This window comes from Sminthopsis crassicaudata, chromosome 4 (genome assembly GCF_048593235.1).
Source record: "Sminthopsis crassicaudata isolate SCR6 chromosome 4, ASM4859323v1, whole genome shotgun sequence".
NCBI classification, from domain to species: Eukaryota; Metazoa; Chordata; class Mammalia; order Dasyuromorphia; family Dasyuridae; genus Sminthopsis; species Sminthopsis crassicaudata.
Genome location: NC_133620.1, coordinates 111,992,632 through 112,015,717, shown reverse-complemented (window position 1 = coordinate 112,015,717; position 23,086 = coordinate 111,992,632). Strand labels below are relative to the sequence as shown.

The window sequence follows — 23,086 nt, the reverse complement described above, 5'->3', positions numbered from 1 at the left end:
GGCAACATTGGTCCTGGAGAAGAGTCTAGTCTGGGAGTGAGTTGAGAGGACAGCCTGGAAGGATAACATAGAGATGACTGGACTTTTACAATTTAGCTTTCTCTCTTTTTTGTCCTTCTATGCATATTCCTACATTTATCTTGAGGCACAAGAAAAATCACATCAACAAGGGGAGAGAAAGAAAGAAAACAAAAAGCAAAGAACAAAAAAGGTGAAAATGCCAGATTGTGATTCACATTAAGTCTCCCCATTCCTCTTTTTAGATATAGATATCTTTCTCCATCACAAATTTATGAGAATTGGTCTGAATCACCGTGTTGCTGTGTACAATGTTCTCTTAGTTCTGCTCACTTCACTCAGCATTAGTTCGTGTAACTCTCTCCAGTCTTTCTAAAATCATCCTGCTGATTGTAAAAAAAAAAAAATTGTAAAGGTCCGGTCATCTCTAGGTTTTCCTTCCAGTCTGCCCTCTCAACTCACTCCCAGACTAGACTCTTCTCCAGGACCAATGTTGCCTCTTTTATCCTCACAGAGAATGGGCTAGTGAGAACTCAACAGGGCCTGGGGAAATACTTCAACCAATGAACTTGCTCCTCTTAAAGGTGCAAACTTCTTTTAAGCATGTAAACTCTACCTCAGAAGTCCAAAGGTGTAAACTCCCTTCAAAGACCTGAACCAAAGGTATAAATTCTGAGCCAGAGAAGAGTTTAAACAACCTGAATTCTCACCTTGTAATCCTAATATCTCCCCCTTTCTTTTGATTTAGAACATAGGGTGGTCATGACCTTGAAACATAAATCCATCAATATGGGAGGTATTATACATAATTACATAAATTACATAAATACATAGTAACATAACACATGCTAGAAGTGATGTAACAAATAACATAAATTGAGAATTTATAAATGTCCATTGTCCATTAGTCTCATCTTGTGTTAGAAAATCCAATGATTCCTGCTGGTTTTAAAGTTCTTTAACAGTCTTCTTATTAGCCATGCTCTTTCAGTGTCAGATGTTTCTTAGATTTTCTCCTTTGTTTTGAGGTCTTTCTCTTTTCCTGACTCTCTGCTTCTGGGTCAGAGAGACTTTTCCACTGGAATCAGGATCTTGTCTGTCCCTGTTTGGGTGCCAAAATGCCTGGATAGCTCAGTTGGTAGGGCATGAGACTCTTAATCTCAGAGTCATGGGTTTGAGCCCCACATTGGGTGCCAAAGGAATACACATTCTTTTTGGAAGTTCATGAAACCTATACAAAAATTGACCATATATTAGGACATAAAAACCTCAAATTCAAATGCAGAAAGGTAGAAATAGTAAATGCATCCTTTTCAAATCACGATGCAATGAAAATTATATTCAATAAAAAGCCAGGGGGAAAATAGACACCAAAAAATAATTGGAAATTAAGTAATCTCATCCTAAAGAATGATTGGGTGAAACAGCAAATCATAGACATAATTAGTAATTTCACCCAAGAAAATGACAATAATGAGATGTCATACCAAAATGTTTGAAATGTAGTCAAAGCAGTAATAAGGGAATTTTTATATCTCTACAGGCCTACTTGCATAAAATAGAGAAAGGAAAGATCAATGAACTGGGCTTGCAACTAAAAAAGCTAGAAAAGGAGTAAATTAAAAACCTCCAGGCAAACACTAAACTTGAAATTCTAAAAATAAAAGGAGAGATTAATAAAATTGAAAGTAAAAAAACTATTGAATAAATAAATAAAACTAAGAGTTGGTTCTATGAAAAAACCAACAAAATAGATAAACCCTTGGTAAATGTAATTAGAAAAAGGAAAGGAAGGTCAAGATCTAGCCTCTGAAGTCCCTTTCAAACCTAGTGATTTTGTGAGTTGTTCTATGAACTAATTATGAGATAGGTAGGTTGTACAATAAAAAGAGCATTGGATAAAGGATTATATTGTTCTTGTTGTTGAGGAGAAAGACACCCCAATAAGATTAGGATCCCCTTTGTCAGTGTCATGGGTTTGACAAGTTAAGGGAGAGATTTATTATGCTGCTTGACAGCAGGCTAACTTCCAAGAGTTTAGTAAAAAGACAGAAGCAAGAAGAAATTTTGCTGCTTGACAGTGGGCCGATTTCAGGGGCATCTAGCAAAAAAGGCAGAATCAAGAAGATAATTTTGTAGGAAAGAAAAACAAAGATTAGGCTTATATGCTTATATTATGATTTAGATGTACAGTTGAAGAATGAGAGATATAGAGTCATTCACATCATTAAATTCTACAGTTTACTGGCCAACAGATTGGCCAGCATTGTTTGTGATACTTCCAAGGCCAAGTAGCCTTAGGGTTTCTCAGGCAGTCAGCATAATTTATACACTCCCAAGGCTAAGTAGCCTGACAGTTTCTCAGGAATTGCTACTTTCTCACACATCATCATTCCCTCCTCAAGCAATTGAAATTGAAAGGCATTACTACTACAATTGTTAGTAGAAAGTAGAGGATAACACCATCAACAACAACAACAACAACAACAAAAAAAAAAAAAAAAAAAAAAAAAAAAAAAGCTAGGATGTAATAGATCTAATTGACCAGTGATGAAAATAGATTTCTTAAGGGATTGGAGGGAGTTCTTTCCCAAGTGAGTAGCTTGGTGTAAGAAGAAAAAAAAAAAAAAAAAAAAAAGAAATGTCCACTGGCTGATCTTTGGGATTAGAAGTTGACCTGAGAGTGTTTGAAGCCACCCAGAAAGTGTAACCTCTTTCTTTAGCAAAGGTCTGTTCCTGGGAACGATGTGAGGGAGTGTAACAGTCAAGTAGAGGAATTAGTTGTCATCAGGGGCATCTGGCAGCAGCACAGGCATGTTTCCCTTGGCCTAAAGTGAATCTCCTTTCTGTTGTTCTTTACAAAACATAACCTCCTAGATCCATTTACAGCTTGCAATAATTGTAGAATTTTCCTTGCATATTTGATGGGAGAATGTCAATTGTTAAAAATTCTCTTTCTTTCCATATAGCCCTGTGAGCATGTAAGACATGAAAAGCATATTTGGAGTCAGTATAGATGTTCACTGTCATTCCTTTCCCTAATTCTAAAGCTCTGGTTATGTCAAATTGTTCAGTCCTCTGGGCAGAGGTTCCAGGGAGAGTAGCTTAGTCTCCAACTTGTAATTGAGGTTTACCACAGAATAAGCTGATTTCCTTTGACCAATTAAATCAGAACTAAGACTGGGGCAGAGGTCAGTTTAGCTTTAGTTGAGGCAGGTTCAAAGAGTGACAAGATCACCTACTTCCTCTCTTCTGAGACTGAAAGGGAACTAATTCATTGCCTAAATATTTAGCAGACTGAAGGAAAAATTTTAAAGACTTGTGAACCTAGAAAGTTAACTGTATCATTAACAGTTCTAAGATACTTAAGAATTTTTCAATCAGGAATTACAATTCTTCTCTGGCTTCTAGCTTTATTGGATACTGGCATCTATGAGGGAACATGCTGGGATCTAGAGGCACACTAAAGGTGGGATGGTATGAGTTACCCTCACAGCTTCCTGGGTCCCAGACAGAGGAAATTACTTCCTCTTAATGAGGGAAAGGAAAGGGGGAATCCCGTTTGTCCACACGTAGATAGTAAGAAACCCCATTTCTCGGCGCAAAGATCCCATGAGGTGCAGTGTCCCCTGTAAATGAATTTACAGGCCCGAAAACCTAGATTGATAAATAAAAGGTTTATTGTAGAAATTTGGAAGTAAACCTCAGTTAGAAAGATGCCAGGGCCAGAGGTGGACGCTGGGCGGGCAGGAACTCTTACATGGCTGGAAGGATACCATGTGTTGGCGGGGAGGGCTCCTGCAAAGAAAGCACCCCGGCTTGTTTCTTTTATACCTAGATGATGGGCGGTACCCCTAAGTTCTTGGCGGGCTTTTCAGTTAGCTCAGATCAGGGGAGGGCTGGGGGAAGCTGAGCTGATGGTAGGGCTGGGCCCGGATATTCAAAGGGTGCCTTTGACCAGGATTTGTGAATCAAGGTCAGCCATGGGTTGGGCAATTAGAAAGGAATCTTAAAGGGACCTCAACCCCCATCACTCCAAGGTTTGAGATGGAATATGGGAGGGCTTTGAGAGAAATATAAAAAGTGTACCTGAAGGTCTGAGAAAAGAAATTTGGGTCCCCAATTTCACCATTAAGTCACAACAAGGGAGCAGAACAGGAAGAAATAATAAGAAAAGAATGTTTGAATAACAGGTCACCAAACTGACAAGGCAAAGGGAAGGTCTCAAAACAGTTCCCTTCAATTCTGATCACCTTAAGAGTGGAAGGACTGGTGACAGAACAGAACAGAAAATGAGACTCCCACATAGTCAAGGAAAAATTCAGTGGGCTTATTTGCCACATACAAAGTTAGCCTAGGTTCAGCCATCATGATGCAGCAAAGGGAAGCCTGGCCAAACACCAGGCACCATCACTCTTGGTCCTAAGGAGACTAGAGAACAGGGCATTGGAGAGAGGCAGCTCGACCCACTCTGGGCAGTCTCTCTTCCTATATCCCCCTTGGTTGCACTTACGGCACAGATCTGAGAGTTTCCTCCAAGGACAATCATAAGATCAGTGGCTCTGGCTGTGGCATCTGATGCATGTACCCACATGCTTCCCAGATATAATAGCAGCTAAAATTTGACCCTGCTTTTTGATCTTTACCCTGGATCTGCCTTCTTTCTCCTCTGCCTCAGCTTGAACCCTATTATTGAAGTTTCTAAAGGCTGTTTCCAAGAGTTGTGTCTGGGGAGTTTAAGCACCGATGGCTAACTTCTGTAGCTTGCTCCAAATATCTGGGATAGATTGACTAATAAAATGCATGTTGAGGATTGTGGTCTACTATGGAGAAGTGGGGTCCAAGTTATTGTATTTCTTTAGTCTTTACAAGATGCCACTGAAAGAGGGCAGGATTTTCTTCAGCTCTTAGCTAATTTCCTTAAATTTTTCATAATTAAACTGCTTCTGAATTCCTTTCTTCGTTCTTTCAATGAGGCAGATTAGAAAATGATCCATACTCTCTTTGTCTCTGCTTTCTTCCTGATTATCCCACACAGGGTCTGAGACTGGGACAACAATAGCCCCTGGGGATATTTATCTATCAGAAGAAGACTTAGCTATATCATCCCCAAATTTCTGGGCTAGATCCCCAATTCTCTTTTTCTCCTCTATGGTGCAGCAAAAGAAGATAATGATATTAACATCTCCCCAAATAAGATCATATTGGAGAGAGATGGCTTTAAAATCCTCAATACATCTAGTGCAGTCCTCAGAGAAAAGGTCAACTTTTTCCTTAATTTGGGAAAGTCTGAAATGGAAAAATGTACACATATACCCTGACTATTCCATCCCAATAGCTTGTTAACGACAACAACAACAAAAAGAAAGCTACTTCTCTCAAAGGGCAGAGTTTAGATGAGGTAACTAAATCAAGATCCTTAGGAAGAGAAAAAGGGATCCTGCTCCCAGTATTGGAGGAACTGAGGAGCAAGTTTCAAACTCTGGCTTAAGAACTGAGTATTCAGAGGGGGGTATTGAGTTGAATAAATATTGATGGATATAGATCCAGTTAAGAGGGTGGTCCCAGAAGGGACTCTGGGGCTTCTACTTTCAGTTGCCTTTCAATAGATTTAGGGATAGATGTGAACTGTCCCATTTTTGACTAGAGCCTTAGAATTTCTAGGCCTATAGCTCCCTTGCCTCCACTGGCACCCAAAGTGATGAGGTTCAGAAGGGACACCTAAAGAATTTTCAGACTTTAACTCACATACAAATCAAGGGGCAAAGTTTATTGTAATTGTAACACCAATTGAAGCAGGCTAAATTCCAAATGAATTTAGCAAAGAAGCAAAAGGAAGGAGACAAATTTATCTAATTCTTAATGTCACTGATATACTAATTTTATGGTCTAGAAGTAGAATTGAGGAATAGTCTCAGGAAATTGGTTATCACTGATCAGCAAATTATGTATCTCACAGTCAGCAATGTTTGTAGGGCTATTCTAAGGCCAGAAGGCTGTAGAATCATTGACAGATTGTCAGAACAATAGCACTCTTAGGTCAAAGGGTCTCAGGATCACTAATCTATCATCCCTAAAGTCTAAGGGAAAAAATATATCTATATTCCTAGGCCAGAAAACTTTTACAATCATTGACAGACAGATTGCTAGAACAATAGCACTTTAAGGGAGGGGAGGAAAATAAGGGGGAACCTCAAGATTATTGATTCTAAAGCCAGAAGACTTTAGAATCATTGACATTGTTACAACAGAAGCACTCTAAAGTCAGAGGGGCCTCCTTACTGCTATTTCCTCTAGAAGGTATATGCTCATCACCTGGGAGGTTGAAAAGGGTGGCAAAACTTCCTTAGTCAAGAAGGAACTTTGCCAAGAAATAGCAAGATATTCCAAATCAGGCATCCCTGGCAACGAAAAAGCATGCAGCTGAATCACCCATGGAGGTTGAGGTTAACCCTCTGCTTTAGGATTGCAGCAGAAAGGGCTTACTTTAACAAGGAGAACATAAAATTTGAGGGTGGGGACTTCACACTGTGCATCAAAAACATTGAGGAGACAACGTTGGATTAGGAACCCCCTGATCAGTGAGATGGATTTGGGGAAAGAAATCACACACACAGTGTCCAAGTTAAGAACCAGAGATTTATTATGCTGCTTGAGAGCAGGCTAATTCCAGAGGAATCTAGCAAAGAGGAAGAATCAAGGGGATGCTTTTGTAGAAACAAGAAACATTAGGTTGATATGCTAATATTATGATTTAGAGGTACAATTGAGGAATGGTAGAGGTGGGATTGTTCCCATCACTGAGTTCTACAATTTACTGACCAACAGATTGGCCAGCATTTTTTGTACACTCTCAAGGCTCAATAGCCTTAGGGTTCTCAGGAATTGCTACTTTCTCACCCCTCATCATAGTAATTTGAATTTGTGCATATACATACACACATATTTGTGCTTTTCCCCACAATTGTCAACATCATTCACATTACTTATGTACTTATTTAACTTCTCTCTCTTTCATCAAAGCAGCTAAATCTCAAAGTCGGGACTAAGCATTATTGCATATTTGTCAAAGAAAGATATTTTTCATTGTGGAAGCAGCACAAAGCTTTTCTATATTCCCAGGATTGACTTGGCTGACAATTGTATAGCTGTTAAACCTTATATATACCTTTGAAAATTTACCCTTCTGTTTTTGAGTGCAATCTTCAAAGGAAAAGTCATTCTTAGTCACAGCTGAAAATATGGCCTGTCTCACTTCAAACTTAACTATGTAGCACAGAGAAGAGTGAAGTCACAGTAGCATGTATTAAGGCAAGAATGATGACCTGCAGGGTGGATTTTTAGCCTTTACAATACTAATTCTGTAGCTTTTGTGGGCAAGTCAGACTCTTTAATGCCATTTAAATGTGGACTCTTTTTTTTGGTAGTTGAATATGCAAGGAATACAAAAGAAATATAATATGGAATTAAATCTGAGTGTTGGATAAAGGCTGAGTAAGTCACTTAAGTCAAACTATTTCCCCATAAGTGACATTCATTTACTATCTATAGTCTTACTGCTGAATGTGTTACATGTATAACTTGGGGAAATGAAATAATTTTGTTTCAAGTTATATTCAAATGTTAATGTTTATAAGGACTCTCAATGTTTTTTTTAGCATAAAACTTCAGATTTAAATATATTCCTTGATTTGATGTCTTTTAGCATAATGATGGTATCTTTTAAATTTAACCCATAAAGATAAATCAATGAAATGCTTCTTTAGCATCTATTATTTGTAGAATACTATGTGCTGGGATAAGACTACAAAAGTGAGATTGTCCCTGACTTCATGGAGCTTTTATTTTTAAAAATAATATTTTATTTTGTTAAAATGTTAAACATTTTTAAACATTTGAGTTGTTTTTAAGTTTTGAGTTCCAAATTCTATCACTCCCTTTCCCCTTCCTTAAATGTCAAACAATATGATACATATTATACATGTGCAATCCTATAAAACATCTTCATATTGCTCATTTTGTACAAGATGACTCAAAAATCAAAAAAAGTGGAAAATAGTGTGCTTCAAAATACACGTGTCTGAGATAGAATTGAGGCTCAAGTTTTTTTCTGAATCGAAGTTCAACATTCTATCCACTATACCACCTAATTGCTTCATAGAGAATGAAACCAATATTGAGCATATGTTAAATACATTTTTAAAGTTCTTTGAATAATTTTGGGGAAATTGTGGTCATCATGGTAAACTATGCTGGGACCTAAAAATCCCTGATCCCCAATTGACCTTGATATATAGCATATATTGACAAAAGAAAGAAAAAAAAAGGTAAAGAAAAGGAAGAAAAAAGAAACAAAGGAAAAGGAAAAAAAATCATGACTTGAAGATCCCTCAAAACACATAGACATATGTATGCATGTACACATCCATACTCCACCCCCATCCCCTGGCCTAAAGTTGCAAAGAGCTACCGGAATCCTATAGGAACACTGAAATATAAAAGTCATGGTATTTTGAAAGTATGACACAAAATCAACCCAGATAATCTATAATGATCTAACTTAGAGACATAAATTTAGAAGTAGTCTGGGTCTGGAGACTGACAGAAAATGGGCAATAGGTAAATACAAGTCCAGCCCAGCCTAAAGTACCATCCATGATAGGAGCCCAGAACACGGCTGACTATAGTACCTTCTGAACCTGAGGAACAATGGAGACTCAGATAAAGGCAAGAACAGTTAAAACTCATGGCAAGAAAGAAATGACATAGGCCGAGCCCAACCATGGAGCATCATTGGAGTTCCTTTACTAGTCTTGTCCATTATATTTGGAACCAAGTCAGACTTTCCTATTTTATTCAGAAGTGTAGTAACATAGTCTTACCCTCCACTGCCTAACCTAGAAACTAAGGCTTCTGAGTTAAGCAAACCAAGAAAACAACAAATACTACTTGGACTGAGAGTATTAGAGAACAAACTCTGAAGATACTAGTCTCACAAGTTCAATAAGTCTTAGAGAGAGGAAAAAAAAGATCTATTAATAGACTAAAAGATCACTGAAGGAATGAATTGGGATACAACATGGAATAATTAGGGAGAAAAGAATGACAAAGAAAATGGACATCTGAAAATAGATTTGGAAATTTTCATCCAAGTATTGAATGTATTGAAAATTAACATGAGTCAAAAAGAAAACAAATTAATGAGACAACAATACTAAAATAGAATAATACAAAGGAACCACAATAATAATCACACAAGATTTATCGGTTGCTCTCTTAAAGAAGAAGAGAGCATGGGATCTTGTATTCTAAAAGGTAAAAGATAAAGACAGTAAACAAATAATAATCTATGGGGAAAACTAACTAAAATCCCTTAAGATAAAAATGGATTTTTAAAGAAATACATGATTTTAAGCATACTTGAAGTACAAATCAACACCAAATAGTTGTCTTAAGATGGAAACAGTGAAACCAAAGGAAATATTTGAATATATATGTTTGCTTACTTGAAATGTGTTGAGATTCTTTGTTTACTCTCTAATAAGAGAATTAATATATCTTTAATAATCATGGAGAAAGATAACTATGGAAAGGGATTGTAGATGGTTTTGTTCTGTTTTAATGGAAGATTGGCCACCTGTTAACTTCACTTTCATTTGATCAAATAAAAAAAAAAGGTGGGCAAACTCAACACCCATGCACATATATACATTTTAAAGATTTTGGCATGGAAATACATTAAACATAGAATGATAACAAGAGAGAACAGGGTAAAGGGGTAGAGAGAAAGACTTCAATGAAAAAGCAATATGTCTTTGCATATTTTTACATAATTTTTATTGTTGAAATTTTTAATTCAATTGTATTTTCAAATAGGGAAGAGAGGAATTGAAGAGATCAAAGGGAAAGGGAGAAAGAATAAGACCACAGTAAAGAGGAAATAGGCAATCTCATTTTTAACGATATGTCAAGAAAACGCTCTTTTTCCATCTTCTTATTTTAAAGATGGAAATGAGACTAAAGAGAGAAAAAAATACAAGGGAGTAGGATGAAAGGCAATACATACTTTTATTTTAAAAAATATAAATGTGAATGGGGTAAACTCACCAAATAAAATAGAAGATAACAGAATGTATTAGAATCCACTATGTATTAAATATAATAGGGTGGAATGTATTTTTTTTCTACAAGAAATATATTAGGAGCATAAAGATTCACATGGAGTTTAAATGAGGGGCTGAAGCAAAAGGCTATTTTGCTTCAGTAGAATTAGTGATCATAATTCAGATAAAGTTGGAATAAATATAGTCATAATAAAAAGATAAATGGAAAAATTCTATTTAAAGGCACTATAGATAATGAAACAATATTAATATTGTGTATGCATATACATATACATGCCAAGTAATAATACACCTAAATCCTAATTAAGAGTTAATAAAATTATTAAGAAAAATAGATGGTAAAACAATAATAATGAGAGACCTCAATGTAACACTTATGAATCTACATGAATATAACAAAAATAAAAATGAAAATGAAATTAAGAACTTGATCATAACTTTAGAAAACTTAAACATGTCAAATCAAATACTGGGTTATTAATTAATGAGATTAGGATAAGATTTTACCATTTTTACCTATACATGGTACTTTTACCAAAAAAAAAATGTTTTTTGTGGCATAAAGACCTCATCAAACATAAAAAGCACACATATATTGAACATATTTATTGATCATAATGGAATAAAATATTCTATACAGGGTTTTTAAGAGGATTTAAAATTATTAGAAACTAAATAATATAATTCTCCAGGTACAATGGATCAAAAAACAAGTTACAGAAATAATAAAATTTTCATCAAATAAAATGACATGAATGACCCAGCAAAGCTTTTTGGATACAGCTAAAACTTTTTTTAATGAGAAATTTATATCCCTAAATGTTTTTTTTTCCCATAAGAGGAAGACAAATTAATGAATTGGCCCATTAAACTAATTTAAAAATATTTGAACCTAACAACAAATTAACAGTAACGTAAAAATTCTGAAAATGAAAATAATAGATGAATAAAATTGAAACAAAAAAATTAAACCAGGAGCTTTAAAAATGTATTACGTATTCAGGAAGTTAATATGATTTATTTTTAAAAAGAGAAAACCAGATATGAAAGACAATTCACAATAATGAAAGAGGAAATAAAAAGTTTTTTTTGTTTTGTTTTGTTTTGTTTTTTGTTTTGTTTTTTTTGGCTGAGGCAATTAGGGTTAAGTGACTTACCCAGGGTCACACAGCCAAGAAGTGTTAAGTATCTGAGGCCAGATTTGAACTCATGTCCTCTTGACTTCAGGGCTGGTGCTCTATCCACTACATTAATTAGCTGCCCCTAAAGGGAATATTAAAAAATAAAAACAAACAAACAAAAAAAAAAACAAAAAAAACTTTGTGCAATTATGTGTAAACAAAAATGATGAGAGGAAATAGATAAATAATTTAAAATTTATAATATTTAACTTAAAAAGAAGTAGATCATTTAAATAATTCAGTGTTAGAAAAAAATTAACATGTAACAAATAAGTTCACAAATAAAAAAGTCTCTCAAGGTCCAGGAGGATTTACAAAGAATTATATAGAATAGCCCAAAAAACAATTCATTCCAATATTATATAAACTGTTTATAATAATAGAAAAAGAAGATTCACTTCAAATCTCTTTATATCACATAAATATGTTTTAATGCCAAATCTTGGAGAGATCATGCAGAAAAGATCATAGATAATAAAAAATAATGTCATGCTAAAAATATTTAAAAATGCAAGTATAGCATTAGATGCTAAAAAAGCTTTTGATGAAATCTAATTTTTTTTCTGTAAACAGCAACTAGAAAACATAGAAATAAGTGAATCTTCACTATAGTTAATAATATCTAAAATCATGAAGAAACATTATATGACATGGAGAAAGCACATATGCTTTTTCAATAATACTAGGAGAATGTCCATTATCGAATTCTACTAATTTAGTTCTAGGAATGCTAATTATGACAATAAGACAAGAAAGACAAATTAAAGTAATAACTATAGGCAAAAAGGAAACATAATAAATTGCTACTTCAAAAATGATGTGACAATTTACTTAGAAAATCTTGAAATATCTTTAACAACAAATTTAGCAAATAAATTTAGCAAAGAATATGAAAAAGAACACACACAAATAATCATTCTTCTTGTATGCAACCAACAAAAACAAGCAAAAAGAATTTAAAAAGAGAAATCCTATTCAAAACAATAACAGAAGGTGTAAAATAATTGGGTAGATTTGTATCTACCCAGATACATCCAGGAAGTATTTATGCCCAAAAATACTTTGGAGAAATGTAAACTTAAAAGATAAAGGAAATAATAATGGTTCATGGGTAGGACAATCCCATATAATAACAATATGACTTAATTTACTTATTCAGTGCTATAACAAACTACTAAAGTATTATTTTGTAAAGCTAAATAATAAAATGCTTACAGACTACAAAAATATAAAGAATCTCAAGGGTAATAATGAAATAAAGTATCAAGACATCTATCATTATAGGATTTTACACTCTATTACAAACAATGATTACTAAAATAGCTTGGTACTACTAAAATAATAGAGAATGTAATGAAGGCTACAAATTAGGTACACAACTTGCAAGAGATCATTGTAGTATGTTGTTTGATAAACCCAAAGATCCCAGTTTTTATGGGTAAGGATTTTTGAGAAAAGCCTCCTGGGGAAACTGAAAAGCAGTTTAGCAGAAATTGAGTATATATCAACATCCAACATTTCTCTGATAAACATCTCATATTAAAGATACATAAGTAACTGTTTCACATGTATAAGATTGAATCCTTCCCCAGTAAATAAATATTCAAAGAATATGAGCTGGCAGTTTTCACAAGAAGTCCAAAGGGAAAAAAATACTTCAAAATACTAGTAATAATATAAACAAAAATTGAAACCACTCTTCTGTTCCCACCTCACACTAATCAGACTAGCAAATTTGACCCCAAAAAGGACAAATGTTGAAGAGGCTGACAAAAAACAAATTCATTGCCAGTGGAGCCATGAACTCTTACAGCCCTTTTGCAAAGTGATTAGGCCCTCAAAAGTACTAAACCTGCGTACTCATATGCCTTAACTATAACCAACTCAATCCATTCTCTAAAAGGAGATCAAATTAAAATAAGGAAACAGACAAATAAATAAATATTAGTGGCTATTTGTCTAGTATCACAAAACTGAAAACTAATGGGATGCATCTTGTTGAGAAATAATTAAACAAATTGTGACATGGTAATTTGGTGGAATATTATTTTGCCATTAAAATAATAGAATAGATACTTTCATAGGAAAATGGGAAGAGTAATTTTTATTTCACAGATAGTAAGATGAGTAAACTAAGAGAAAAATATAGAATGATAGTGTTGTTATAAAGAAAACAGGAACTTTGAAAGACTTTTAAAATCTCATTTATGAAATATTTAAACCATGTGACTAGAGGACTAAAAAGGAATCACACTACTTACTTCCTACAAACTACCCATATTTATAAATGACATGTTATTTTCATGTGCAATCTTTCCCTTTGTTATAGTTCCTAATAGCTGTATAACAAAAAAAGTTAGACTAGCAACTGGTTAGTTTAGTACATGTCATTGAAAAATCACTATCACTTTTTTAGCATTATTTCTCTAAAATGACTTCTACTTTCAAACTCAGTTTTATATAGATATAGATGTAGTTATTGATATGTTTAGCAAATGTCTTTTGAAACCTCAGCTATGACCCTCCACTGTTCTGATTAGTGACACTCTGACTGGGAAATAGTTCTGTTTTACCTTACTCATAATTCATTTTATCCTTCAATCTTCTCTCTTTTTTGCCTCAATAAAAATAACATCTCCATGGAGGGAGCCTCCTTATTTTCTCCATTTTTCCACTTCTCTTCATGTTTTTTTTTCCTCTCATCAGAATATAAGCACTACCAGTTGCAAATTTATGTTTGTATCTCCTACACTTAGCAAGATGTCTAGCACATGGTAAACAAGAAATTATTAATTCACCTATCTATTTTTGATTGATAGATTAAGCTATCTAATGTGTAAAAGATACAATATTTAGAGAAACTGTACAAGACATCATTGAACTAAAAAAAGGTAATGGGAATAAAACTGGAAGTAAAAAAAAACTGCTACTACTTAAATCAGGATTTCTTAAGCTTTTTTTATACCATTTCTGCTTTAACAATCTGATAAATCCCATGGACTGCTTCTCAAGATTTTTTTTCTGACTACATTGACCTTGAAGGATAAATTTTGGTTAGAGGTTAATGAAAATAAAGCTGCAAATCCACACACCTCCTGAAATTTGTCCTTAGTTCCCTTGATGTTCTGTGGATCTCAGTTCAAGAACCTCTACCTTAAAAGTTGATTAATATTTTTTATGCTATAGGTCCCTTCAGATTGAATGGGAGAAACCAGCACAACCAAATGGCATCATCCTTGGTTATGAACTTTTGCGGAAAACTTGGCATTCTTGTGCTCGAGGCCAAAAAGTGATTAGAGACCAGAATGATGAGTTTTGCCGGATTATAGAATGTCAGAAGCCTGAAAACATTTGTGGACACATGTGCTATTCGCCTGAATCTCAGGTACGTATTTTTAAGTTACTCATTAAAGAAAAAGTATTTTTGCCTTAAAATTTTCCAGAAAATGTGAAGACTCTTTCAATTAGTTTTATATTAATCAATCTGTCTCCTGTCAAAAGAAGACCTGTTGGGGGAAAAAAGCAGATTATCTATAAAGATCCATCTTGTTCATCTGTATTTTATTCCTAATATTTATCACTATCTACAAAGGAAATATTGGTTTATTTGGAATGATTAGTCAACTCCCAAATTCTTGCTTAATAGAATGATTTGGATCGTCTTTGCAGCAAAATCTATGTAGTTTCTGTTCCAAGTGGGTGGTTGCTTATGTGACAATGATGAGTAGTCATGAACAAGACCTATCATGGTTTGTAAGAAATATTTTAAAATTATGGTCATTTGTAGATTAATGTTCATGTTAGTTGCAGCTTAGGATTTGGATCAATAATATAGTCAGACAGTAGGAGTCTGTAAATGGTTTTTATTGACAAATGATGCAGAAAATCCTTAGTTTGAAGGCGAGATTTCATGTAATGAAATAATGTCCCTATTTGTCAACAACATCACACATTCAGTGACTAAAACCATTACTACATTCACAAGGTTTTACAGTCCAAGTAAATGGTAATTAGAAGAATGAATTATTTGAATGATTCACATCAAATATATTGTTTCTGACAGATTTAGCAATGAATTATCATCAAGGAGGGTTGGAAAAACCTTGCTTTTTTCCACCTGAGCTCAAAATTTGGTATTATGCTTAGTTATTGAATATTTTGGAAAATCTAACATGTTCACCCTCATATTTTATGTGAAAATATATTGTATATTCCAGAGCCTATGCATTACTTAAGGAAAATATTATAAAACTAAATACTCAAAGTGTTTTTGGGGGGAGGAATTATAAATAGAAAACTGATATAAAACATATTTTCTGTATATCATTTGCATTTATTACTTTATTTCATCATATTATTTCTGCTAAATCTGAAAATTGTGATATGATTCTATATTATCATATGACAAAGTATATGGCAAAAACAGAAAACTAATTTATTAGGAGCTGATTTTATTTTTATAAAGAGTCTAGATAGTAATTTCAAGGCTAAAGTTAAGTTTAAGCAATTTCAAGGCTAAACTTAAGTTTATGCAATAGACTGAGGCAGTCATTTAAGAAAACAAGTTGCACCTTCCCCAAAGTAATCATAATGGCAACAGTTCATATTTATGTAGCATTTCAGGGCTTTACATACAGGATGTCCTAAAAGTCTTAGTGCAGTTTCATTAAAGACTTACCAAGACTTCCTGAACAATCCGTATGTTTCCTTATTTGGTCAAAACAAACACACTGAATGTCACATATATGTGTAAGTCTGTATGTAATGTATGTATGGTTATATACATACATAAAAAAGTGTATGTGTATGTTTAAGTTATACCAAGCCATAGATCTGTGTACTTGAAAATGTAATATTGACAATATGTCTTCTGACACTTTGTTATTTTTAAGAAACCATAAATTCAACTTTACAAATACCCTCGCTACTGCCATAGCTATCTGAAAGTTAGTAGATGGAGTAAATGAATTATAGTGGCCTACCTTTTAAAGGATAAATTTCATCAGATTTACCTAACATGATCCTTAATTGACAGTTCATTCCTAGTCCATTATTGAAGCCTTTTAAGCTTGGTAATATTTGCCAGAGTTTTTATTCAGTTAACAGAATCTTTATAAACCCAAAATCATTTCCATACAATGATGAGAAGCTCTTATGGAGGATATCTTCTGGAAGAACCAGGAAAAATTAATAGCTACAGACATTATATTAACACATGGCATTGGTTTGAGCATCTTTGTATTTTCAGGCTTACAGTATTGTGATATTTCTTTCACCTTCTATTTTATTCAGCTATTCGGAGCTAGCTTTTTAATTTTGGAAAATGTCTATTAAAACAATGCTATGTGAATAGGAATTTTAGTAATTATTTATAAATTAGTTTACCTGACAGAGCATCACATAACTACAATTATATCCATTTTTTTAAAAGGGCAAAAAAGGAACATAACCTATCTCACTGCAACTAAAATTTATATAGTCCATCATTTATGGAGAAGAGATATAGGAATAATCCAGGGATAAGAAAAGAAGACAAGTTAAATCACCCTTATGAGACTCATGTATGCAAATACTGTCCAATACTCTTAAAAAGAAAACATCATACCAGGCTGTTACCTATAATTCAGTAGTTACATTGCCATATAAAAAGATATCATTTTTAAGTGATGCACTAAAGAAAACCTTATGGGTATTTTAAGGGTCAAGGACAACATGGATATAGTGAGGGAAAGAGACTAAAGTAAGTCAACCAAAATCCCAGAAGAAATGATTATTTGTAGTTACTCTCTTTAGAGTCATCAAACATTTCATAAGAATATGTTACCTTCCCCCAAGAAAGTAAGTAAAATAAAATAGAGAAAAAAAGATAAGAAAATTTTTTTTCAAATTCTGAAATATTGAAATATATAGTACAAAATATGTCTGTATATTCGTGTGTGTTGTGTGTGTGTGTGTGTGTGTGTATGTGTGTGTGTGTGAAATAATACTTAAACTTAGATTCTTCACCATGGACTGGTAGTGTTCCTTATAAAGTCAATGGAAGTGCTACTTTTTGAAAATATTGTTTTCAGAGAACAAACCAATAGTGTCAGTCCCAGTCATGGAAAATTCCAGTTCAATTATCTCAGACATGCAACTCTGAAATTGAATTTGAAGGATAGGAGCTTTCTGTTTTAATCTCCCCCATAGAAGCAAGTGCTCATGCTATTTGTTTTCCCAAACCCCACACAGTCTTCTTTATCTTACTCTTGGCTAAAAGGTGTCTTTCCGTAACCCAAAAAGTTTTCCAGGTCACTGTCCACAATTACATGGTAAAGTTCTTACCATTGGACTTTAGGACTACCGATTTCAATGGAATCAAATGAATAAATAATTCTAGATGCATGCTTTGTGGCCCAGAAAACAAAGCTCTAAGAACTCCTTATATTGTTTCACCTTGTTATGAGAGAGCTAAGTGGTGAAACAGAGAGATTGCTGGGCCTGGAAACAGGAAGAGTTAAATCCAAATATGGCCTCAGATTCTTACTATGTGATCCTGAACAAAGCACTCAATCTCTGCTTCAGTTTTCCTTCTGAAAAATGGGCATAATATCACCTACTAAGACCCAAATGAGATTATAATTGTAAAGTATTTAGCACAGTGTCTGGCACATAGTAAGTATTATATAGATGTTAGCTATCACTATCATTATATGCAACCTCATTCCTGGAGTTAAGAAAAGGAGAAAGCCAGTCACTTGGCTTTGCTTTTTTTTAACCTACTTATTATCACAGTCCTAGCATTACCTGATTACATTTGATATTGTAGGTTGTTAATGCAAATTCTTTGGGCTTAATACCAATGCAAATAGCTTGTGATGAACCTAACAATGCTGCCAAAAAAGTGCATTAACTAATTTACAAAAAGTTGCAGATGATGGAGCTACCATGCATAATAATAGCTTTAGAAATCATTTGAAGAGTGCTATGTTACATATGTTATTAAAAGAAATGGAATATTTTGTTGATGCTGCTGAAAGAGGAATGGTGAACTATCCATCTTATATCCCAGTATCACTGTTCATAATAGTGAATGGAAAGCTTTGAAGCAAATTGAAATAAGGAAGGTTAAGGAATAGTGTGCTACAGTAGAAAGAGTTCTAAATTTGGAGTTACATGACCTGCTTCATATCCTGACTTTGCCACTTATTGCCTTTGTATCCATGGACAAAGCATTAAGCTCTTTATGGCTTTCAGTTTCCTTACCTGTGAAATAAGGGGGCTAGAATTGATGCTTTTATTTCCACCTCTAAATCCATAAATCCAAGATCAAAGTAATATGTATGATTCTTGAAGATAGATAACAATCCTATTTAATATCAAACCAGGTTACAAATACAAATATATATTAGTAAGACTGATTTTGAATGCATTTTGATTAAATGAGGGATTAGATTAGGAATATGTTTATTGTGTGCATAAATATATACGCGTATATGTATGTACGTACATACATAGCATATATGTATGTGTCTATACACATATGTAAAGTATATGTATTTATTTAAACAATGAATTGCTTCTCTTTGGATTTGCTATTTTATATAGCTCACAAAAGAGAGGTAGTATGTTATAATGAATAAAAGGCTAGCTTTAGAGTCGGAAAAAAACCCATATTCCATTCCTGCCTTTAGCATACATGTTCTGCTTGACCCTGACTTATTAACATCTTAATGACTTGGTGACTTTCCAGAGCTAAAAGTTACAGATGAATTGCCAATCTATATGGGAGAAGGGGATTTCCCTAGAAGGAGTTTCCTAAACCAATGAAATCATAATATAGACTTGGACAACAGTAGTGGAGGGTAAATAGAAGCAAAATGAAATGAGTTTCTGTGTTCCAAAATAAACTACATACATGTAAGATATATACTTTATAATGTCTAGTTTTAATAGGCAAAAAAGAGGGATATGTTGCTAAAAGGAGAAATCCCTGAATTTATCATTGAGACTGAGCTAATTTATATCTTCATTTGGAAGCCAAGGCCAGATGACTCCTTATTAAGTATATTATATTGGGGGTTCCTTTTCTTTATGGATTGACCTAGATAGCCAATGAAGTCCTCTCCAACTCTCCAACTGTATGATTGTTTTTGAGTTATTTGACTACATTATTTTTGTCTGCCTAAAAATGCACTTTGGATTTTTAACTGAAGAACTTATAATATTTGTGTTAGTAACTTTTGCAGATACTGTGCAAACTAATACTTCCTTTAAAGAGATGAAAACAGATTCCATATTTGTCTGCTTGTGTGACAAACTACATTAGAGTTCAAGGAATGCAGACTAAAGTTGACAATGAGCAAAAGGAGGGAGATGGACAACACCACTTAAAAACTAGTATTTTTCTGCCAAATGAATTTTTCATCTAACCACAGGAAGCGTACATTCTAATTAAAGTAAACTATGCAGAGTAGAGATTCTGTGGTTACTTTTCAATGAGTGTTCAGCATGATTTGTTATGTATACAGTGTGTTATTCTTTCTGCCTGCAAGTAAGTATGCAAATAATTATTTGATTATTCAAGCATATAATTTCTTTCCTGGTACCTAAAGGAAACCTGGAGTTAAAAGAGCTTTTCAAAATTCATTTCCATGTAAATTTTCTTTTTTAAAGAATTGGTGTCCTATGCTCTGTATATTTAAATTTAGAGAAGTTTTTCCATGTTGAGATCACATCATCAGAAGATTATGGTTTTAAATAAGGTTATAAGAAGAATAATACCCATTTTCATTTTTAAATACAAAACTTGAAACATATTTTCTATACTCTCAAAGAATTTTTATACAAAAATTTTAATCTTAAAAATATTAAAACATTCTTCTACATATTTAAATCTGCTTTACACAGGAAGACACAAACATTTAAAAGATAATTCATATTTTTAGAGTATTTTATTAGGGCAACATCATTCAAGGCTAATAAAAAATCTGTATGTTCTCAAATATCATTTATTGAATCCTAATCATGTAGGAGACAATCCAGTTTTAACAAACTTGCATTATTTTATTCCTGGTTTTCACACATAGAAGGAAATAACTTATCTGGTTATGTGAGACAATACCATTATATATTTAGTTGATATTCCTTATTTTTAAAAATATTTTCAGGTCTGTTGTGATGGAATTCTCTATGATCTCAAACTTGGTTATATTTGCTGTGATGATAATTATATCCCATTTCATCCTAATTCATCAAGAGTTTGTTGTGGTGGACGTATGCATGAAAAGCAACAAAAACATCAGTGCTGTTCAGGCTATTATGCCAGAGTCCTCCAAGGTGAGAAAACATTTTTATTGTTAGTTAATTATCTTTGGCATGAAGGGACAAAAAAAGCAAATGGACTCATAAATTCCATGGATCTATTGGAACCTTTTTCAAAACTATTTAAGTTAGTTGTTTTGAAAGACTCCACATCAAAACAGAGCAAATAACATGTAGCCTGTCTTCTTCATTTTAATTCCATCTTTTCTTTATAAAATGTATGAAAGGCTTTGGAAAAGAGAAATAAGAAACAAGAATAAATATATCCTGTAACTGGATATGTTACTGGATATGCAGTATAAACACTTCCCCTCACCACCATCAGCACTGAGTGCTCAAGTTTTCCATAGAGAACTTAGTCAAGATTATGGATGTTCCCTTTTAGGTCATTTACCAATTTTGTATACTGGAGTAGTATTCATATTGTCCATCTTTCATCCCTGGCTTTCCTCTCATGACTGACTGATCTTTCTCCAAATGTACATGCCTTTGATGATATTTTTAATTCTACTTTTTATCACTGATAATTTGTTATGTTTTATGTACATATATATATATATATACATATATATATATGTCCATTGTTTCTCTCAATAATTCATTTTTCCATTTCTATATTGGCATGTGATTTAGTGTCAAACAGCATCATTAGAGAATATTGGTGTTGGAAACCTGGATTTTTTATGTGCCAAAGATCAATTTGGAATCATTAAAGCTATTGCTCAGTTTTCCAAATGTGACCCAACCTGTATTCTTCTTAACAAATTCTGGATTTACCTCTTCTATAATTTATATGTTGATTGACTTATTCAAGACTGCCAATCCAATTGTACATAATAACCTGGGCAATAAGTATTTTTTACTTGGATTAAGTAATACAATGAAATACATTGAGGTAACTGTATTATTGACTCAGCCAGTTACTCTGGAGACTACATCTTGCTCTAGAGACAAAACAAAATGTTATTAACTGTTTCTTCATCTCATTTCACTAATACTTACTAAATTTGTTCTCTCCTATTTTGTGGTAGCCTATCCTATAATGAGGTGGGGGCTCTCCAGGCTCATCACTGTGGATATGGAACTGTCAGTTCCATGTGCTTTTGAAGATATCAATGATGCTACTACTACTACTACTACTACTACTACTACTACTACTACTACTACTATTAATAGGGATAGGAGCTGGATCTGTTATTTCATAGAAAATGTCTGAATCAATGACTAACTCTTACCAATTCTATTCATCATCTTTTGAACATCTTATAGAGCTATAGATGAATGAAATGAGTACAGTTTGGGACAACAAGGAAATGGTAAAATAAATTCTCAAAAGGATTTCTTTCAATTCTTGGTCATGGTTCACCCACCTAGCCCACTGTTACCATTCTTCATCTTTATTTGAAGAAAGAAAACTAACATCTAACCCACTATTACTATTCTTTGTCTTTATTTGAAGGAAGAGAAATAGCTTCTAGATATGTTTAGAAATCAGAAGCCATAACTACACAGAAACTATCCAGTACTAGTACTTGAGAATACATTCCTATATAGTATTAATATGTTTGCATGCTGATTTAGGAAAGGTCTATTCCAGTCTTGAAAATACCCTATCCTTTGATGATATTATAAGTAATACTATTTATCCTGCCAGAGTTGTAGAGAATGTTTTTGTGTTGTTGTTTTTTTTTCTATGAGTGTTTTCTGTCTACTTGATGCAAGACTGATTCCCATAAAAAAATTTCTGGGGGAGGAGAGTTTGATAGATTTTTAAGACCCTTTGAGAAGGTTCCTAAATATGTATGTTGGATAACAAATCCATTGACATTAAGAGTCATTATAATAATAGCTATTATTTGTATAATGCTTGTAGGTTTTAAAAAACACTTTGTATGTTGTCACATTTGAGCCTAAAACCCAATCTTGCAAACTAGGTATTGTATTATTCTCCCTATTTTACCTGTAAGGAAATTGAGCCTTAAAGAAATATAATGACTTTCACAAAATCACACAGCCAATAAGCATCAGTTCTTTGGGTCCATAGCTTTTGACTGAAATCTAGCATTCAACTTACTATGAGATATTTTTAGGGGGTTTGTTTGTTTGTTTTTCCAAGCCCTAGATAATATAAACTGTTTCTCAAATATAGAAGCAGCTAAGTGCCACAGTGGATAGAATGCCAGACTTGAAGTCAGAAAGATTCATCTCCCTGAGTTCAAACCTGGCCTCAGATCCTTAATAGCTGTGTGATCCTGGGCAAGTCATTTAACCTCAGTTTGCCTCAGTTCCTCATCTATAAAATGATCTGGAGATGGAATTAGAAAACAACTCCATTATCTTTGCCAAGAAAAGCCCAAATGAGGTCATGAAGTTGGACAAAACTGAACAACAAAAAATCCCAAACATGATGCCACTTCAGTCTGGCCAATTCAATGGCTAATGATCTTGGTCAAAATTATT

General features: G+C 33.5%; 1 protein-coding gene across 1 annotated transcript in view; it reads left to right on the top strand.

Annotated features, from left to right (window-relative positions):
* The window catches only part of USH2A (usherin), a 1,025,480-nt gene that overhangs the window by 781,618 nt on the left and 220,776 nt on the right, over nucleotides 1-23,086 (top strand). Inside the window, exons 47-48 of the mRNA XM_074264677.1 lie at nucleotides 14,510-14,708; nucleotides 20,473-20,641. Coding sequence (XP_074120778.1) covers nucleotides 14,510-14,708; nucleotides 20,473-20,641 — 368 coding nt within the window. The remainder of the gene's footprint in view (nucleotides 1-14,509; nucleotides 14,709-20,472; nucleotides 20,642-23,086) is intronic.